The following is a 22,193-nucleotide window of genomic DNA, read 5'->3' on the forward strand; positions in this document are numbered from 1 at the left end:
GACTAATCTTCCCCTAAGAAGTCAATTTCCAACTACCTTTATTATTACATATATATTGATATCTAAGTAAAGCCACTTTCAATAAGGGCAATAAAATGTATAGAACATTATTTTTTTACAAAACATATCAACATACAGCCTTTAGAATTTCTTTTCCATTGCACAGGAGAAAGGATTAAACCCTTTGATGTAAACTTTTATAGAACTAAAATATGCATTGTAACAGGCAAACCAAAAAGCTACATTATCCGGTAAAGCTGTATTGTATCATTTCCAGAAAAAGGAATCAGAGTATGATTTATGTGATGGAGTTGTCGTTTAGGGATGTTGTATCACAATATTTATCATTATTAGGAGATACTGACTATTTGGATTCAATACCAGAAATGTACCAGCAGTCAGACAAAGAATTTATGAACATTTTTCAAAGAAAACGGGGAAAAAAATATTACTGAGGCTTTCATATCCAACACAAACACCAACCACAATCCAAAAAGCCTTACAGGAATACAGTATTAAGGAAGTCCTAATAGTATGTGATTTTAACTGCAGTTTCTTGGCAGGACTCCAAGAAAACTTGGTAACTCTGTTACCAGAGAAGTGGAATTATAGGATCGAATAGGACAGGCAAGTGCAGCACAGCAAAATCTTCCACAGACTGATTAGGTGCCTTTAAAATGCAATACTAAAGCAAAACGTATGAGAACTCAGGTTTTACTTCTAAATAAAGACTTAAGTCGAAAATTGCTGTACAGCTTTTGCATTGTACCAAAAACAATCACTACTGATGTAAAAAGATAATAGGGAATAATGCATGTCAAAATGGACAAAAATATATTTTTTTCAAATCTGTCCCCCCCCCCACCCATCACCTGGAAAAGTGGGAAAGCTTAATGTGAAGTTAATTAAATTGAAATAAGTTCTAGTGAGAAGACACCATCTGTTGAATCTCAACAAACAGCAATCTAAATCCAATCAGTACTGGAATTACAACACCTTTCAAGCATAGCAAAAAAAAAAAAGATAAATTAATTACCTTTTCTACACTGCTAACAGCCTGGAAGTAGATGTTATAGTTTTTCCTCGGGGCCAGAGGTGGATTCCAAAACCCATGGTAGGTTTTGTTGTCTCCTACTGTAAATGGAGAAGGCTCAGGAAGATTGCCAGGTGGGAGCTCTGCAGCAAAATAGTATGGGGACCCTCCACTGGTCGCACTCTGGTAGGTGACTGGGACTTGGTAGCAATCCATGGAGCTTGCTTCTCTCTTAGTTCTGTGAGGGTTCAGCTCTTCCACAACAATCTGGTAGGCACTACAGGAAAACAAAACACAACGAGGGTTCAGGTAGGCATGGTGAGTGATGTTTTCATTGCTACTGTGCTTTAAATAAACATGTTTAATTTAGTCTCTTATTTATATTACTTTATTAAAAAAGAATAAAAAATCCACCTGACAGCAAGACAAATTCAGCTATACTTAATTCTTCATCAGACAAGATCAGTAGAACTGGGGTGCCTCTAATGGCAGTTCATTGAAAGACAAATGAAAATAGCAAATTGCTATCTGGAGCAGAACGAGCTCATCTTTTTAACACACCGGCTCTCCACCTGGGGTGTGTCAGTTTTTCCAGAGGCGAATGCTGAAGACAAACATCCTCCTGAGATATTTAAATTTACTTAATAGTTGGAGATCATAAAATCAGCCTGTGCACATGGCAACCTACTCCATCAGCAAACACCAATATCACTACTGTTTGCCATCCATAAACTTACAATATACCATAGCTATCTTTGAGTGTATAACTTCAGCTGTTCTCAGTTTTACATTTTGCACCAAAGCCATTTAGTAATGTGTTCTTATCCAATTTTAGCTGCCCTGCAAAAGGTCTAAAATAATTCAGTCCTGAAAATGTCTAATAAAAATGAAATGGAATGCTATAAATATACCTATACATTCTTCAAGAAGAAAGAAAGAAACGGGTTTTGTCATTTAAACTAGTATAAAACTATACTCAACCCACTGGAATGTCACAACCCAAAGTATGAGCTGATCCTGGTAGAGTATGTCAGTGTAAAAGGGTCTTTAAAGATGTGGCAGCAGTCAGACTGAATGTATTACTATTACCCAGGTTTATCCAGTAATCAAAAGAGTCAAACCCAGAATAATAGGAAAGGGAAAATAACATGAAGCGAAGCTCTACAAGCATCGCAAATGAAGTGCAAGTGATGGACATCACTGTTACCAAAACATTAAAAATGCTTTCTGAATTAATTCATACATATGCAAAAACATCTCTGAAGTTTATGAAGAACTTCATATTTAAATATTGACGGCCTTATGTTCAGTGCTTTTTTCTGAAAAAAAAGGGCTCAAAAATGAAATTCCAACCCTCACTGATTCGTCCATACTAATTTAAGAATAGAAATTAAGTATAACTGTGCAGCACTTTACAATGATTCGTTTTTTCACTGATAATACTGTTAAGTGATCGTCTCCTATGTCTAAAGCTAGAATTACGTTACAGAACTCTGCAGCATGCTGTTTCAGGACCTGACATGATGACTGTTTTGAGGTCAGTCCTGCAGTACCAATCTACAGTTTTCATGTCATTAGTGACAGAATGTGCAGACAGCTATCCCCACCTCATGACCTTGCTATTGCATCTTTTTTGGCTCAAAGCACCACAGATCTAAAATTCAAGTGACACACTATAATACAGGCACAGATGGACACAAAATCTGTCCACTCCACCAAAATAGACTTCTTCATTTCTGTATCGTTTGTCAATGACAAACTGCTACAAATTACCTAAACAGATGGCAAGCTGATTGCTTCGGATCAGTCTCAAACACCTAAACTTATTACCTTGAAATTAATGAAGTATATGTCTGCTGTATTTTATTTTCAAAAGTCAAACAAGAAAAAAATACTCAAGAATCTGAAAAATATCACAGAAATGTTCAAATCAGAAACTGAAATACATTGAATTTTTAGGAATTTATTCAAGCAATGTTTTTAAATCAGCTGAGAGACTGCTGAAGGGGAACGCTATTTTTATATTTCAGTGTTAGAAAGAATCAGCATTATTAAGTGCATTTAAAAAATAAATAAAAGTAAAATGTACACAGTAACTTGTAAAACCTCAAATTTGCATCACAAGATTGGAAATTTCCAGGTATGTGCAGTGTCATATTGACATTACTGTCTGCGATTAAGAATGAGGCAACAAAACATCCGGTGAAGTGAAGTGGCCCTATTACATTGAAATCAAGCAGGCTTTTAAAACATCTCTTTTAATCTCATAGAATTATTGCTTTTCGAGACTTTGCTGACAAATACTACTTCCTTATTAACTTTGCATGTTTATTATTTCGGCAGTGAAATGCACAATCTATCTTTATTCCCTCATGCATCACATACCATTAGTCATTACAGTGACTAGTGAGCAGGAAGGGCTCCCTCACATCACAATGTCAAGGGCTCTGCAAAAGGTCTAAAATAACTCTTTTACATTACTTGTACAAATTTTTGTAAAATTATTTTGTAAATATTTTCAGATGTCTCATCAGTTAACGCCTGCTGAAGAGAGAATGCTCATAAGATTCTTCCGCCTTCATGTTGGACAGTCGGGATGGTGCTGACTCAGTAGACGTGCTGTATTGGGCTGGAGCCAGATCATGCTTTGCATTCACAGAAACGTTTGATTTTGGTCTCTTCTTGTCCATTAAAAAAATCTGCTGCATGTCAACAGCAGATCTCGCACAAGATTTAAGATAAATCGTTTACAATAGTGAAGAAGTTCACTTATTTGTTGTTTCTCAACCATGCTGGTCAGATTTGTGTAGGGACCAGGATATTGTTGATGTCAGGTGGCAACCCTCAGGCATAGAACTTTGCAAATCCTTTGTGGCTTTGGATGACCAGCCAGATCTCCTTAGTGTCAGGGAGGGGTGATGCATATTCCATCTCTTAATGATGGACGCCATTAAGAACGTATGGTATTTACTTGATTTGTGCCTCTCCACCACTTCAATCCTCCGTGACTTGTTACAAAAGCTCCTTTTTCTGTATGTTCATCACATTGCTGTGTGAGTTGTGGCTTGGGATTCCTGAGATATCTAATCTTATAGAAAAAAATGTATTTATTCTAAAGTTTTGTTTGTTATGAGATACAGAGATCACTGCACTAATTTTGTGAACTTTCAAACGATTTTTACATCTGAACCAATTTCATGTTGGCATGGCACGCTCTTAAATAGAATTAAGATTTTAGCTTTTTAATTTTCTTCCCAATTATAAGTTTTATTAGAATGGGGTTGATTGTGAAGATTCTAAAAATAATTTCCTATCTGAAAGTATGATTGCAACGTCATGCAACAATACAAGGCACACGCAGAAAACAGGTCTTCGTATTTAATACCAAGAGTTGTAAAAGTGGATACAAAAGCTTCACTTTTTTATACAAAACTTTCAAATAAGATGTATACCTCTATACATCTATAGATGGTCTTAAAACATAACTGGGCCCATCTAATTTGAGTAAATATTTAACTTCAAACCCCTCTTGGTTCTACACAGTATATGGATACATAGGAAAGTAATGACTGTGAATGCTTAACATGAAACCATCGCCATGGAAAAAATGTTAGAAGTAATACTAAAGGTTCAAAAACCCAAGACCCAAGAGCACCGAAGCAACCAGCTCTCTGCCACCTCTTTAACAGTTATACCTGGACCTGGGAAATAGCTCCTGAAATAAGAGCTAGACCAATATAGTACACCACCTCCTCAGAGTGATTCATTCATAGGAGGATGTGACTTGATATGTGATGACTGTACTTGTGGGAAGAGCATCCAAGGCTGTGGGTCACTGACGTTACCGAATTTTATTACTTTTTGCAAATAAAATGATAAACATCCAAACTACTTTAACATCTTGAGCCAACTTCCAAACAAACAAAAAGTATTTGATCCAGTACTGGTTGCTATGCATGTTCCATGGCATACCATAGCAGAGACCTGTGCCAGAACTGTTCCAAAGAAAATAAGCAGAATTATTTAATTCAGGAAAGATCATGATAAAAGGTTCCTGCTCTATTTAACACATTACCTTTGAAAACCACAGATGTAGTGGTACTTTAATGAAAATTAGAATTTTTATCTGTGAGAAGGAGCCCTTAATTAATTGTATGCTTCAGGTTTGTTCCATAACTTTGAAGGCTGATCAAATGAAGTTGTCACCAATGAAGTCTTCAAATGCTGAGATTTTCATTTTTTGTACATTCCAATTTATATTATAAAGCTTCTACTAGTTACACAATCCATTTCAATCTCATTGTATACCATCTGGGGAATGCAAAGCAGTGCAACAGTGCAACTGCTAAATCATTGTATTTGATCAATTCTTAATTTCTATATATGTCATACAAGTGATACTGCAGATTGTTTGAAAGATCCATTTGCATTTTGAGCTTGGTTTCATAGCTTTATTTCACTTTTCACACAGAGTAAATATCTACTGTACACAAACCTCATGACCTCTCCATCTGTCATCCTAGTTTTGTTCTACTTTTATAATTAAGGTCTCCCTAGTCCTAAATTAATTTTTCATATCCAATCATTCGGTCACTATCAAAAAGTTTTTGGCAAATGTATTCACACAATTAAATATATTGTTTTTTCTAAGCATCACAGATGTTAAACCTTAAAATACAAAGCAGTCGTGAGAGAGGATCATAGTTTTGTTTATTCAAGAGTATAATTGCTACATCATGATTTCAGAGAATGGGTCTGTATAGGAGGAAGAAAAACGATATACTTTATATTCATCCTCATTGTTTTGTTTGTTCTATACACATAATCAACATTTCCTTTTTCCCAATCATATATGAAGGACACCACATAATAGCTGATTTACTGAATCAGAGAGCCCAGAGTTCACTTCAAATCCCTTTTTATGACAAGTACCTTCAGACTCTATATCCCCACAGATTCTGATAGAGGGAAGGGAAATGAAATGAAATGGTAGAGGCCAACAACAGCAAATCAAATAGAGATTTGGGGAGGGGGGGGGGTAATTCTGGTCTTGAATATCGAAATTCCCAGAAGAGTTTTTCTGCTATTAAGTACAAGTCTATTTGTAGACCTTGCCTTACCAAGAAAACAAACCTCCTGACAGCAATGTCAGACGAATACAGCTTGGAAATGAAGCACTTTATTAGCTGCTAGGCAACTTGCCAATCTAAAGTACAAACTGCACTCTGCTCTTACACATACCTGATAGGGGCACCTTTCGCCTGCGCAGGCTTGAGCAGCACAGTGATGGTGGTGGCAGTCTCATTCAAAAAAGCTTCAAAGCCTTCATATTCCATTAAAGTGGGGGCTGTAAACACACGGAGAAAAAACAGCAATTTTACTCATTTATTCAGCATTAAAAGGTCATAACAAAAAGGGGAAAGGGCTGTTTTTTGAAAGCTTACATTTAAAAATGTCACAAATACATAGATTAAACAAAAGCTCACCCCATCCTTGCAAGTTAGAACTCTTTAAAAGCATTATAATTTCTACATCTATAAACTGTTATTATCTTAATATATTATAAAATAAAGTAACTAACTTGGGTTTATTAATGCACTCTGTAATAGCACCGAAATCAATTCCAGGAGCAGACTTCATATTTGTTAATGCTGACAATCCAGCAGCTGCTGCTTTATTTAATTTTCTTTAGATATGCAATTATAATGCTAAAATAGCAGGCAACAATCTTACATTCCATTTACTCTGCTGAGATAAATGTTATTAATTTTAAGGCTTATTCGAAAAGAAATGTAACCATTTCTGCTTTCTTGTTTTAGCAAGCTATTGCCATCACATGCTATTAAGGAGCAAGTCCAAAAGCTACTACTCTTGATGTGCATACGTTGATTATTCTGAATGCAGACCACATTTAGTCTAAATTGTTATCTTTGAATGTTTTAAGACTTTACACATATCTTATAGAGATTATAGAGATTGCTATTAATTTAAATAATTTAGGTTTAAAATGTCTTCTGGTACACCGACCCCGATACTGACAAGCCCCCCCAATCTTGCCAATCCCTCCTCTGAACATTATATAATTTGGTCTCTGTTTTTAAATAAGCAATTATGAAAGCTACAGAGCTTGGGGTACAAGGATACCTGCAGGAAGGCTGTTGCTGCAAGTAACAGTCATAAGCAGAGAACACTCAGAAGCTTAAAAATCCCAAGTTCGATAAGTGGTTACCCTACATCGCATGTGTAAGTAGAAACGAGCGACATTTACTTTGACATATATTAATGAAAAGGTTTGTATACAAATACTATTATATGTGTAAGCAAGCAGCCTTTCAATATTCATTTACACACATACTACCAATCATGGGTGTAAATATCCTGGGCCATAAGGCAGAATCACCTGAAGGTTTCTATTTCTGCTGAATACAAGTACACAGTGACTTGCATTCAGTCAATGACTCGGTGACGATCCCTAACAAAGATAGAATAGCTGTCCATGGCTGCTAAATTTTTAAAGATGAAAACATTAAACTTCATATTCATAACTGAGATTCACTTAATTTTATATCCTCTGAAAGAACCTTGTACCACAGACATACACATATACTACCATAACTATATAATGTGCCATGTGTTTAAATTATACCACACCTTCCAATAATTTCACATTTATACATTACAAGTAATGTGTATATATATATAGTCAGACCTTATTTTATTGAAATCTGTCATTAATATCCTGTTAATAGTTAAATTAATTCTTAATAAGGGGACCGAATGCCTATGCAGTCAGCAAATTACACTATGTTTGTACCTGGTGGAAACACCTTTGACTACAATTACTGCTGCCAGTAAATCACTTGTTGAATTACTTTTTGTCACTTTTTGATCTGGTTTCTATCACTTTTTCAGAGCTTAAATTTCACAACCATAAATATTCGATGATTCTTTCTGGCAAAATTGCTCCAGTTCGGACATGTTCGTGGCAGAACAAATGCCACCTTACATCTGGCAGGTCTTTAAGAGATGAAGGAAACGTGTACCAGAAATGTTGGTGGTGACGTTCAGAACAGTTGGCGGCCCAAAACCCTTCACTGTGCTGGCTCTGATGACAAACTGGTAAGTGGTCCCAGGATGAAGCTGGGAGAACACGTGATGAGTGCTGTTCCAGGGTAGAGCCACTGTCAATGGAGGCCGTAACAAGTGGATTGAAGGATCAAAGGATCTAATGCTACTGTAACTAATCTGCATGGAAACATAAAATACAGCAATCACATATTTCATACTCCGAATACATTCAAAACATTCTACTAGTTTTACAACAGGAACACAACATTAAGGGATGGATTATGTTGTCTGAACAATGAATAATTATAAAATGAGCTAAGAATGAAAACCAATGACTAATTTCTAATCAGTTGCTGGTGCCAAACATGTTCAAATCCTGTTTTTGATATTGTTACAAATTGAGTGTGAAATGAAAGGGAAGTAACGGAAATGACTGAGTGGGTTGGTCAATAAGTAAAACAGAAAATCGCAACCTCCGAAATGTAAATATTTTACAAAAATATACCCGATTGGCTGGTATAATTAGAGGCACCTGAGTTCTTGGTTCTCTGGCACAGCTTTGGTGAAAAGAATAATAAATCAGGCACACTGGGTTAAACAGATATTTATTAATAATAACATAAAGTACAAAACACACAACATAAATGTTATGTTACTTACAAACCTACAAACAAGGCATCCCAGAGGCCTATGTCCTGACCAACATGAAAACCTCATACTCCTACCAAGTATTCAAATCCTGTACAACACATACAAAGGCCAACAGAAGAGATAAAGCTGCCTTCTAAACAAAACAGAATTTGACCTACAGTTACATTTCTCTATACAACTTGGAATGCTATACTTAATCTAAAAAATGCATCCACTAACCAGAAGAGTCTGTTTTCAGCCCAGGGATTATCTATATAGGAAATCAGAGTTTCCTAACCACAAGATAATAGCAAGCTCTCTCAACAGTTTAAATACTTAACTTCAATCTTAAAGGCTGATTGGAACAAGGAGCTTCCACCTTCTGTCTGTCTCTCCCTTCCCAACTTTGTCTATCTGCCCTTTTATGCTGTACTCCTGGACTGATGATGACACTTAATTCATTTACCCAGAACTTAAGCAATGTAAACCATCTGATTCCTTTGATAAGTGCATCTCAGACCCAATACAACTCAGTAAACACCCCAGTTCCTTTCTTGCTATGAAGCTTCCTGAGAACTGTCAATGTTGACAGTAGCCTGGTGTTACTTATTGTATCTACATTCTTAAGACACTTTGATAGCTATTTCCAATACATATAACAGTATGTAACTGGAGAAAGTGAACTCCAAGTGCTAGTTAAATTAAATATTTCAACTAGACGTTGAAGTTCTAATATTCCCTTACTCCAAATACATTAAACAACATTTCAATGTTCATGGCAAGTCAGTTCTGGGAAATAAAAACAAAGACAAATTGTAGAATGTTTATATTTAATAATAGCTAGCTTATTATTGGGTCTGTCTTGTTTTAAGTGTTCTAGCTATAATGTTCTAGCTTGTTTTGTCTTTTTCAATCAAAACAATCTTAGAGATCAGATTAAGACCTTTATCTTTTTATTCTGTAATTTTACCAAGGTCAAAATGGCAAACCAAATATGTTTAGAGCAGAAATGGCCATTCACAGTGAAAACATGTCTTGATCTAATCTCTACACTTATTTTGATTGAATGCAGGCATCCAAAACAATACAAATACATGCAGCCTACATGGTTCATGTCATCCAAGAGCAAACACAGAGAGTTTATTGAGCAGTAGTGGAGTTAACTTTAAGATTTTAAAAAGTTATAAAAAGAATGTAATATTTTGTGTGACAGATGCAGATTTACAACCTCTATATCATTCTACTATTTGTAATATGAAAATAGAATAATCATAATGAAAAAAATATATGAAGCTGGTTAGTAATAGACTTTCATTCCTATCTTCCCTGTCGATTTGTTAACAACCATGATTACCTCATACTGAGTGATGATGCCATTTGGCTCCAAGGGCTCTTTCCAGTAGAGGAAGATTCGGTCTTCAAATGGTGTGGCTTTCGTTGACTCACTGGGGACTGGACTAGGCACTGCATTAATGGAGAAGTTAATTTAATGAAAAAACAATAATTTCAATAAACTCTCACAGATTTATTTATTTTTTAGAAAATCTGCAGAATGGTATTGGTGCTATAACAAACATGTTGAACATGTGTGTCTACCACTTAACAGAAAAACAACCTAATTTTTTGCATGCAACACAAAAGATGATTTGTAATAAAACTATCTAAGAAGTTTAAAATTGCATTGCTAAATGGCTTTTTAGTTCATGAGAATGTAGCAATTTAAAATGTTAATCTTTTTTAATCTAATAACTTGGCAATAATGCATCAAGACAAATTAAATATTTTCAGAAAACACAAGCATTCCATGAGCACCACACCATCACCACCCATTCTGTTACAAAAGACAAAACCACATTTCACTACGACTAAACGATCAAAGGCAGATTTCATTTCAGCACTAGAAGCATTTAATACAGAAAAAATCAAATGTTTTTTAATTGAAGGTTATCCCTTTGAATGGAAAAGCTCACTAACCCCCAGTCAGACAAAAGAAAGCAATTAGCCCATGCCAAAGTTAATAAAAAATAATCACATTCAAATACAAGATTTTCATTAGTTTTGTGCACTGTTTAGGGAAAGTAAGCATAAACATAACCCAAAAATTACTTGCTTTTTAATTATTTGAATTGAGATGTATAGGGTAGGGTCAGAGAGATAATGTTTCTGTCAGGATTGCTTGTTGGCAGCAATTGTAGACTAGTTTCATGGTTTAATTTACTTTCATATACTTTGTAGCATTTTTCCATTAAGAATTAATGGTTATAACAACTACAGAAATATAATGCAGATCTTTTTTGTGTTATTTTGCACTTTCTGACATTTCTTTCCAGGAAGTAGATATTCTATTGAAATCCATTGGTTTATTTTCTATAGCTAATCAACCTTTCCTCCTTCAAGCAGTAAATCCACTCCTCTCTTCAGCACTGACCTAGAGTACTTTAAATCCTTCTGATGACACAAAAAGCCATTACACCACCCATTAGATAACAAAAGAGAACGTCCCAAAGAAAAATAAATTCTTTATACTATGTGATGACATATAACTCATAATATACAGTACAACACATATAAAGGAATAGACAGTAAATTCATTCACATCATATGTTTAAGGAGCCAGGAGTTTTAATTTTGGTTAACTATATTATTGTAACGCTCTGGGGTTCACGTGGGCGCCCTCGCCGCTGCCACCTCAGGTCGGCCCCCACCGTCGGGGACTTGAACCCGGGCCTCCAGCGTCACTCAACAGGGACCCAGGCAGTTGAGCCAAAGGGAAATCTCCCCTCAGCCCGGCAGCTGCGGTCCCTGCTATTCACAGGGAAGGGCGGTGACGTCACCGCGCTGGTAAGCCGGCTCTCACAACCAATGGTGGCCGTATGCGTTACACTATAAACACATTTTTAAGTGGAAAAGGAAAAGGGTTCTATCTTGATTTCTGCGAAGTGTTTACTTCTCTTCCTTCTACTTTTCTAGATACCGTATATGATTTATTCAGACATGAGACATATCAAAATATAACTAATATAGAAATTTAAGAAAAAAAACAGGAACAAAACTTTCCTTTCAAAGCAAGCTTCATAACTTGCTTTCTCTGCAGATGCCAAAACTGGAACATACTGACTGGAAACTCTATAATTACGAGATTTCCTAAAACCTGAGCAGAAAATCATCAACATGACATCTACTCTACAAACTGCATTATGAATTGGTATATCCGAGATCTTACTTGCTTTAAAATTATTATAATAAACCTGATTGTGAAGAATGACTGGTATAATAAGTAAACAGAATCTAAGCACACCAAACAGCTTGTGAGAATAACAATATTTATCTTAGTTCTGCACATAATGCATTAGAATTTATGAATTATAAAAACTCTTGAGATTGGAAGCATAACTTGGAATAGTACAAATATATTTAAAAGCTGTGTAGGCTCATGGTCATACAGAGCCACAGTTATATGTACTGTCCATTATTTTGCTATAGGTATCTAATAAATCTATCTAAAAAATTACAGGTGAGGGAAGTTAAATATATCTATTACAGTAAGGATGATATGGACATACTACTCTATCTTGTCAAAGTCATTTTTTACAGGGCCTCACATGGATGATGAGACAAATGTACAAGCACTCCTTCCCCCAACACACACCTATAGCTTGCAAAAGAGGCACTGAGGACACATTAATTTGTTTCTGCAAACCAATACATATCTGAAAAAATATATTTTTTGGACTTCACAACAATCTACATGTTATATAATTGAACTTATATTGGCCAAGGCATTTGGATTTTAGTTCCTATAGAGACAGTACGTGGCAAGAGATAAAGTCTTTTACTCTGACAGCTTTTATATGGCACAAAAATGTTGTTCAACCCATTTGCTATATGGATGTTTTGCAATCAAAATCATGTCATGAAACCTATTTCATGATAACTATGCCTGAATTATAAAATCTGGAACAAATAAGAGTCTATATCCCTTTAAATGATCTATTTTCTGAAATAAGGTTTTAGTTTACCATGCATTTTACACTGTAACATGGATATGTAACACTGTCTGTTCTCAAAAACAGTCTAACTCGTGTTCAAATACTGATTGACAGTAGAAATTTTCAGTGCTGGAATTTAATATATCCACCCCAAACTTTCCTTTGAACTACTCCTGAAATAAAGACTTTTTACCATTGTGTAACAATAAAAAATCAATGCATTGCTCTCAAACAGAACAGTGTATTTTATGCTTTCCACTGATTTATGAACATTATATACAGGCAGTTTGGGCAGAAAGCTTTAGGTAGAAAAAACAGCCAGTACATAATGTCTGTAAGTTACAATGAAGAACAAAAAATACAGTGTTCTGTTTGAGAAAGCAATGAATAGATTTTTTAATGACAATCACTACTGTGTTAAGTTTAGTTATTCCTCAATGAAACAGTGTATTCTTTCAGACATTAAAGACATCCAACATCCATTATCTTGGCTTTCTTTACAGCTGAAAGCAAATAAGCATTCTTGATCATGACCAGTCTTTAAATTGTCACACATCATACAACTAATGTAAACTGCATTAAACCAAGTCTAGTTCAGAATATTAAAAAAAAGGTTATTGTATGTGTCTTTGGAATCATAAAGGAAACGTGATATCACTAGTAGGTAAAGATATTTTTTTCCATTTCCTAGGTTTCCTTCCCAAACTTTCTTCACAAGTAAATATTGCCTATCATGAACACTAGAAGCTATTTACTGTATGTCTGACTTAAAAACAGAAGTTAAATAGCCTTTTTTTGTAGACTGAGGATAAATAAAAAATTAAGTACTTTTTTGTAATGCAACAGTAATTGATGTTTGGGTAATGATGCTTCTTTAAACTATACTTTATGCACCCAAGTAAGTTACATTTTAATGGTTGAATTAATGACTTGGCACATTAGAACTGCAGGGTAAAGAGCCATGCACTTTATATTAACTTTGATAATCGATCACTCATTATTTAGACTGATTAAGCCAATTAGCTCAAGAAATCATTAAATAATGGATTTAGCTAAAATTATGATAGGGCCATTTTGCTGTTAGCTTCTCCTTCATAATCTGGACTCTTTCTACTGCACATTAGGTCAACACATACTGAATTCAATATAGCCATAAAATGTATGTCCCACAGACTCCAGACCAGAACAACTAGGACTATAGTCATTTAGGTAAGAGGAAACAAAGTTGCCTCATAAGATGCCTGAAAAAGTCACATTAAAAGGCTGTGTGAAATCAAAGTGAAATAACTAGGTTACTAATTGATGCATGAAAAACAGCACTGTTTGCATGATGCAGCATTCCAAAAGTGTTAGCACAGCATGCGTCTAAATACTTTTTTTCTAAACTCATATGGAAAGAAAGTTGTCAATAGGGAGATAAGATATTGAGCACTAGTGTTTAAATATCTGTGAATTACTCTCCAAAGAATCTTTAACATCCTTGAATCCAGTGAACATTTAATTCCACAGTAAAAGTGGCTTGTATCTTACAGAAAGGGAGATTAAAAAGAAGTACTTCAAGAGTAATGTAGCATGAGCTAATGGAAAGACTGTCAACTGCATAAATACGTGCCGTTCTACTTAATGCAGTTTTGAAATTCACAGTATGCATCTCAGCATTTATACACAGTTCTTGTAGTTAGTGCACTGTTTTATGTTTTGTTTTCCGGTCTCAGCCACACTTGAGCCAGACAGTGTGACACATGTTCTGATGTATCTTTCTATCAAGATACAAGACTGTTACAAGGTAGGAAGTATGTTTGAGTTTTCTGAACACTGACAAAGACCAAGGCTATGTCCACAAATATCCTTCCCTAAGCAGTACAACACTTTGGTCCTCTACTCATCTTTAGGGTAGTCCTTAACCTTAGAGAGCAACCAAAGTGCATTGCTGCTGTATGTGCTGTAAACACATTATGCGGCATCTTAAGTCCCACAATGGAATTCGGCATAAAAAAAAGAACAAGCATCTTCCTAAACTCAGAACACAGTCGTGTAGGAAATGTGGAAAAATAGAGAGTAGCTGAAAAATAAATAAATAAAAATAAATAAAACTGAGAAACAAGTAATAACTCTTCCAATGATTCTCAATTATATTTGGAAAACAAATATTTAAAGAATCCATCTTAAATCATGAGACCAAACCATGGTTTTTCATCATTTAAGGTTTACTTTGATCTATCTATACCACTTTCAATAACTTGCTTTTGTGTTTTCATCATTCAGGCCTGAAAAGAAATCCCGGCAATGGTCTTTCCTTTAAACTTCAAAAAAGACATCTAGGAGTAATTAAGAAAATATAGTCCTTTGGTGGAACTAAATGAAGTGAAATGAGTCTAACGGCAGCTTAAAATTTTTAGTATTTTAGCAAGTATTTAAATTTGTATTTATTTGTAGCTCAAGCTGTGTATAGTATAGAAAGCAATGATCAGTGAACAAAAGCCTAATATAAACCAAATTGTTAATCAAATTAAATGCCATAGTAGGAATGTGTGCATTAATTTTATTCACATTTTGAATGTTTTAACTGTCTTCAATATTTTAATTTAAAAAAATTACAATACACACAGAGAAAAAAAAGGAAATTCTGGTTATTAATCCTTGCACCACTACAGCACAGCTACACACATTATTTACAATAAGAGTGCATAATGATGTTAAAGTGTGCACTAAATGAGACAGTTCTTATTATGTTACCTAAAAATACCTTTTGCATTTAAAAAAGATGACAAGTTTGGAGTAGAGAATAAGAAAAAAAATCAGACAGCCCAATTTCAATCCGTTAATTTTGTAATCATGCCAGCAGCCATGTCACCCTGAAGCTCACAGCTGGCAGCCCACTGGAGCCCAGCAGGTGTGAGCCTGGGCAGTGCCTGGATGGGAGACACCTGGGAAAAACTAAGGTTGCTGCTGGAAGAGGTGTTAGTGGTGCCAGCAGGGGGCGCTCACCCTGTGGTCTATGTGGATCCTAATGCCCCAGTATAGTGACGGGGACACTAAACTGTAAAAAAGTGCCATCCTCCAGATGAGATGTAAAACTGAGGCCCTGACCTCTCTGTGGCCATTAAAAATCCCAGGGTGTTTCTCGAAAAGAGAAGGGGTGTTACCCCGGCAAATTTCCCCCGGCCTTTACTAATCATGGCCTCCTAATAATCCCCATCTCTAAACTGGCTACATCTATCAGTTCTCCCCCTCACTGATAGCTGATGTGTGGGGAGCGTTCTGGTGCACTATGGATGGCAACACATCATCCAGGTGGGGCTGCACACTGGTGGTGGTGGAGGGGCTCCCCATTACCTATAAAGCACTTTGAGTGGAGTGTCCAGAAAAGAGTTATATAGGTGTAATATAAGGTAACATTCTAATCCTACAAAATGTCTTTTCACGCTGTAGGAAGCGCATGGATTCCTGACCTGGGAATAGTTCATACATATTTAGAAATGGTAGATATTACCAAACAACGTCAGTAATGGATTACCTGGTGTATTGAGATTTCCAGAATTTTTTTTATGTGAAACTTCAAAATTACAGGTAGAAGGCATTTGGAGAATTGTGTATGATTTGACTGAAAACTGGTTAATAGGAAAAAGCGTGCAGGTAAGGAGTAAATATTCAAATTGGGGTGATGTAATTAGTGAATTACCACAGGGAACTGTACTAGGATTTCTGTTCTTCCTAATTTATATTGATCTACATTCTGGAACAGTTAGCAAACTAGTCATCTTCATAGATTATGGCTTCAGGATTAGCTAATAGAGGCATGAAATTAAAATAGAAATTAAATTCAGAATTAAATATACTAATATATTAAACTATGCTAATTCAAAGAAAAAAGCATATATCTGCAAAAAGAATAACAGTGTTTATCAGTCAAATTCTATCTTCAACAAATAACATAATTTTCTCAATATTCACACTTATACAACTATCATCAAACTTTTCCCTGGAATAGCCGTTTACCATAAAATAATTTAAAGTAAATGAACATTAATACTTAGTATAAATGAGAACAACAACACAAACACTGCCACAAAGCGCCTACCGTCTTCATCTGTTTGAATGACCACTTCATCACTCTCTTTTCGGCCTTCGGGGTTGGTGAGGATCATTTTAAGGCTCACATTTGTGTTTGGGGGAAGGTTTCCAACAATGTGCCGCGGAGCTTTGGGGTCCATATCCAAGCAATCAGCTTTGCTCTCGTTATTGCCATTGAAGTAGTGGTAGCAAATTGTGACATTGAACGTGTGGCATCGTGTAATATTGTAGCCCAATGACTCCCAGTCCACCGCTATGAACCTGGCCTGGGTCTCTGCAATCTTCAGACTTTTAGGGGTCCTCATTGGTTCTACACAAGAAGAGAAATTAATGGGAATGGTAAGCAAATGATTAAATACATTTACAAGATATACCAAATATGATTCGAATAGAAAAAGAACAGCCTGGTAGCATCAATGTTGAAAATAAGTTACAAACAATGCTGATATACAGTGGTAAAATACAATAATTCACCCGTTCAGATGCCAATTGAAGCTAAAGATTGGATTTCACGTTATGCCATCTGAAACATTTCTAGTTGGCACTTACTCTGTGATGAGGTATGATTGATTGTTCATTAGTTGTTAGTGAAGACATGACTGTTTTAGATTTACAGCACAAAAAATAAACAGTAGAAACTGAAAGGAGAGCATATTTCAACTATTTTTGCCAAAACTCAAACAGATTAAGAACTAAATGTAACTGTCAGCAATCATTAAGTGGGTATCAAGGTGACCAACATACAGATGCAGCCATTCAAAGTGCGCGGTACAGACACCGCAGTACAGATACCGCAGGTAAGATGACACGCGATACCGCGGTGCGTGATTGGTTGACCGACAGGGGCACTCGTGGTCCGTTGGTCTGTCGTAGAAAGACTTACTGTACTGTAAACGTCTTTACTGTGCCCGTTGTAGATATTGAATTTTACCACTGAAGGGAAATCTTAGTAGCTGAGCATAAAAAGAATAGGAGCATACTGTAACGCGTGTGAAGGCCATAAACGATATTAATTTTGGAACGTAAACATACAGTATATGGCTGGTCTTGGTACTTTAAAGAAAAAAATACACACCAGTATTCCATTTCTCCCTAAACATTGTAAGCTTCGAAGTCTTTAACTAACGTGATACCGGAGTCAACAAGCATACTTTTAGAATTTGATTAAATTCGTCTTTAAATTCGTATTGCTTGACTAATTTTAAAAACTAAGTTATAAATATAAAAATTGCAGGCGCTGCTCTGGTGCGCCGGCTCCTACACAGTGCCTGTCTGCCGTAAGCGTTACAATATACATACAGTACCCAACACTGCTTGTACCCATCTGTCATGCAAATAAAACACCTTGAATTGAATTGAATTGAGGGGAGAAGGGGGGGATACTAAAGCCAATACTGGCTCAATGGGCTTTGACGTGCTAATGCGTTGGTTTAACGGTCCGGGTGTGGCAGGCTTCCAATGTCAACTCGACTCGATTAGAAGACAATGAACGTATTTTAGCCCTAAATGAATTAATAGCAAACATGGTTTACAAAAAATACATTTTTAATAATACGATCTATAGTTGAAATCTGAGCCTACTTTAAAAATAAAGGAAAAGCATTTTCAGAGAGCAATCACGCTGTGTTTATGTAGAAAAAGTTATTAGGTTTATGAGCAATCTAATTACCTATTCGCTTAAAACGCTATATAAAATAAAGTTTATTTAGAGATGAATGATCAGTGTCGCAGTTTAAATAATGTGAGTCAGGAAACTAACACAGCGCCACCGGATTTAATAACGCAATAAAATAATGTGACACAGTACAACAATACTGACCATGACTTTAGAAGCATAAATTACCTTACACTCAATTTAAACACAAGCTGTCTTTCTGTATGAACCTCTAAGCTGGTTCATACAGAAAATGTAGAAATGCATTAGCCTGATCATGATTAAAAAACACATAATTAAACACGCGTTTGCGATTTAAATCAGAACACGATTTAAATCAATATAAATGTTTATATTGTAACGCATACTGTCCAGCCTCCATTTCTCTATAAAAATTTACTGTTGCACACACACACACAATAGAAGCAGGAACCGCTGTCAGAAGGGAAGATATATTCAAAATATCGCAAATATCGATCATGTTGCGATATTTTGAAATATAAAAGTCAATTTGATTGTCCATAATATCGCTTACCTATTTTTTCGAAGAAATGTTTGTTAAAATAAAAGTCCAGCACCAGCTGGATTCGAACACACAACCTGCTAGTTGGTAGTCACGCACCTAGACCAGTAGGCTACAAGACAGCTCGCATGATCAGGCAGGCGAAACAGCCCTACATAGCTCTGCCGCAGTACACGGATATAATCATACCGTTATTAAATTCTTTAGATACGCGATTCCATATTATATTCCCTTTTAATCAAATTCTAAAAGTATGCTTGTTGACTCCGGTATCACTTTAGTTAAAGACTTCGAAGCTTACAATGTTTAGGGAGAAATGGAATACCGGTGTGTATTTTTCCTTGTGATATTTTAAGCTCTAGTTGAATGATAGGTGTCGCATTTTAAATCATTTTCGTAGCTAGAAATTATGAAACGCCCTGTTAAAAGCAAGGAAGTTTTTATGCCCCGTTGAAGTAAAACAAAATGCCTGACAAAGTATGGCTTGGACAGATTCCAAGTGCTTGTACAAATGTGCAAAGAAATTATACTTTGAGTATACAGCTTGTCCAAAGTCATCCATTATTAATACTATTAGTAATATCTTCAGTAAAGGCTTTGATGCATAAATATTTCTGATAAAGGTAGGTTGTGTACTTCTGTCCAACTGAGCAATCTTGCTTTCATAATATATACCAACATTTTAATGACTGATGATTAACATGCTGTAATACACAGTTCAAAATTAAAGGCTCAAATGCTGTACATGAGAGGTTAAGCTCCCCCTGGCGGTTTTACAAGGCGACGCCGGATAGTTAGTCACGTGACACACATGACACACGTGATACCACGTGATACTGCGTGATACTGTGACACGCCCACCGGGGTATGCCGCGAAATACCTCACCCATTTTGAATGGCTGCATCTGTATTTGAAGAATAAAGGACAGAAATTCAAAAGCTGTAAACAAATTGGGAGGGTGGATATTTGTGTTGAAAAGCAATTTACAGTTAAGATTTTTAATACAGCACAAAGAAAATCTCATGATTAAAGTATCAACATTAAATTTTGAACCAACACCACAAATGCTAGGTTTTGAATGTGAAATACAATACTGTAATTAATAGTTAAAATGCTAATGCTCATAAAATAATGCTGTCCTTTTCTGTTTTGTGTAATCATTATTTTTCTGTGAAATCATCAAATAAATATTTAGTTCAAACTTTTCATTCACAGCTATGAAGATTCATAAAACTAATCCAAGTTCAAAGTACACTTAAAGATATACATCAGTTAGAAATGTTCTGATATCCACAATGTTCCCTTGCTTTCAGTGAAAATAACCCAAGTTTTAGATTTATAAGGGGAAATTTAAAGCTTCAAAATGTATCACTAGCACTGAAAACAATGTCATGAGGAAAACAAACCACTGAAGGCCACTGAAAACGAACTGCTACAATGTTAATGATTGGCTTATAATATATGGCATTCATAAATCCTTTATTTTCTCACCCTGTACTCTAGGAAATGTGTGGACAAAACAACATGTCATTAGTGGAAGATAGACCACTCATACTACCAGGCAAACTGACAAAAAACAAGAATGTGAAAACACGTTACCATGTCATACAGTATATACATGTGGCTTTAGAACTTAATATCACGGTGTTTAAAATAGGAAATAATATCAACATTTGAATTAAGCCCTTCTTGCTAATTTGCATTTTCAGAATAAGTAACCATAAAACTGTGGAAAAAACATGAACATGAATTGATATAAATACAAAAAACATTTTGTATTTATATCAAGCTATTAAAAACAGTTAACCAAGTCATCAACAGGACAGGTTCAATACAAGGTCTTGCAACACAGTTCGTCTTTTCATCCATTGTGGCAGTAAGGATACATAGGACAAATGAGGAAGCCATTATTAGGATTCAATGTCAATATTTGGAAAGGTAAATGCAAATAAAGAGCATTAACTATGTTCAGAATCTGAAAATTGAGAGAACAGATGCTACAAGATGGACCATGAGGCCACTACAGCTGTCACAGCACATTTTTAGAGATACTAAATTAGCCAATATATCACTTTGGAAGAGAGTCAACATAATCTTGATTGCGATCCATCATCCAACCAACCCATGCAGGATACTAATTACCCTAATTGTGCAACTTTATTGCCAGTAAAAAAAAAAATGATGCAAATATTCATTTACTTTTCTATCCTTGCCATTACAATTCAGCCGGCTAGCAGTCAGTGTAAAAAGCCAGCTTACAGTGAAAGCAAATGCCCCTTTCCCATGTTAGCAGGAACCATTTCTCAGTGGAGCAGAGTGAAAGTGAATTACAATCTACCAGCTAAACCTGACATGACAGCATCAATGTCAAGTGCTCTCCCCTTTGTACAATATGAGACATGTTGACCATGTGCTTGACTGCTACACAAAACTTCTTTTAACCTTTTCAGACAAGTGGGAAGGAATCCCCTCTGCTTGCTTCAATTGTGAAAGAAGTAGTTTTCTATATTTTCTGAATCACATTCTTTTCTCAGGTGTCAAGGAAAGTTTTTGCAAGTCCCAGGCCTGCACAGCCACAGACCACAAGTTTCTATAGCAACACTTCCTAGCCATTATTTACAACAAAAAAAAGAATCTATTAAACCTTTATTTTGTTATTCTATAACCAAGTATGGAAGGTACAGGGATTTAATTATTCCAGTGCTCATTATCTAATCCAGTGTATTTATTAATTTAATAATTAAAGAATGACCTGCTGAAGTGGTAGATTGTGCAGAAGAAGAAGACTTACTGTATGTGACCTGCTGGACAGTCACCCCAGTCCCCCCTGGGCTACACACTCAGACAAGCTCAGTGCAGACCACTGCCAAAGTTAAAGTTGTCTGATGTACGAATTGACTGATCCTTGCAGACAGGTAGAGTATACTCAATATAAAGCTGCTTGAGGGTAAAAGTGGAATTTGTCTTTTGTTCATGAATGCCACTGCTGTAAAACATTTCTACCGCCATGGATTCAAGTATTTGAAGGCAAAGTAAGGCTGCTCTGGAGTCACCTATGAAGCTGTCACATCCATTAAGTAAAGTATACAATAAATCACTGATGCAGAGAAATTTAAAAAAATGTGAGTACACCACTGTGATGTCCGTATTCCGATTAACTGTTGTGCCTGTTCATGCCCATGTGTTTTGTACCATTCAATTTTAAAAAAAAGTTTTGTTGC

General features: G+C 35.7%; 1 protein-coding gene across 12 annotated transcripts in view; it reads right to left on the minus strand.

The window, feature by feature from the left end:
* The window catches only part of ptprk (protein tyrosine phosphatase receptor type K), a 242,058-nt gene that overhangs the window by 53,066 nt on the left and 166,799 nt on the right, over positions 1-22,193 (minus strand). For all 12 annotated transcript variants that reach the window (XM_088626876.1, XM_088626873.1, XM_088626872.1 and 9 more), the window contains exons 8-12: positions 16,802-17,104; positions 10,086-10,195; positions 8,077-8,278; positions 6,275-6,380; positions 1,037-1,310 (exon numbers count right to left, since the gene is read on the minus strand). In XM_088626876.1, coding sequence (XP_088483002.1) covers positions 1,037-1,310; positions 6,275-6,380; positions 8,077-8,278; positions 10,086-10,195; positions 16,802-17,104 — 995 coding nt within the window. The remainder of the gene's footprint in view (positions 1-1,036; positions 1,311-6,274; positions 6,381-8,076; positions 8,279-10,085; positions 10,196-16,801; positions 17,105-22,193) is intronic.

The sequence above is a fragment of the Lepisosteus platostomus genome, chromosome 3 (assembly GCF_059453375.1).
Source record: "Lepisosteus platostomus isolate fLepPlt1 chromosome 3, fLepPlt1.hap1, whole genome shotgun sequence".
NCBI classification, from domain to species: Eukaryota; Metazoa; Chordata; class Actinopteri; order Semionotiformes; family Lepisosteidae; genus Lepisosteus; species Lepisosteus platostomus.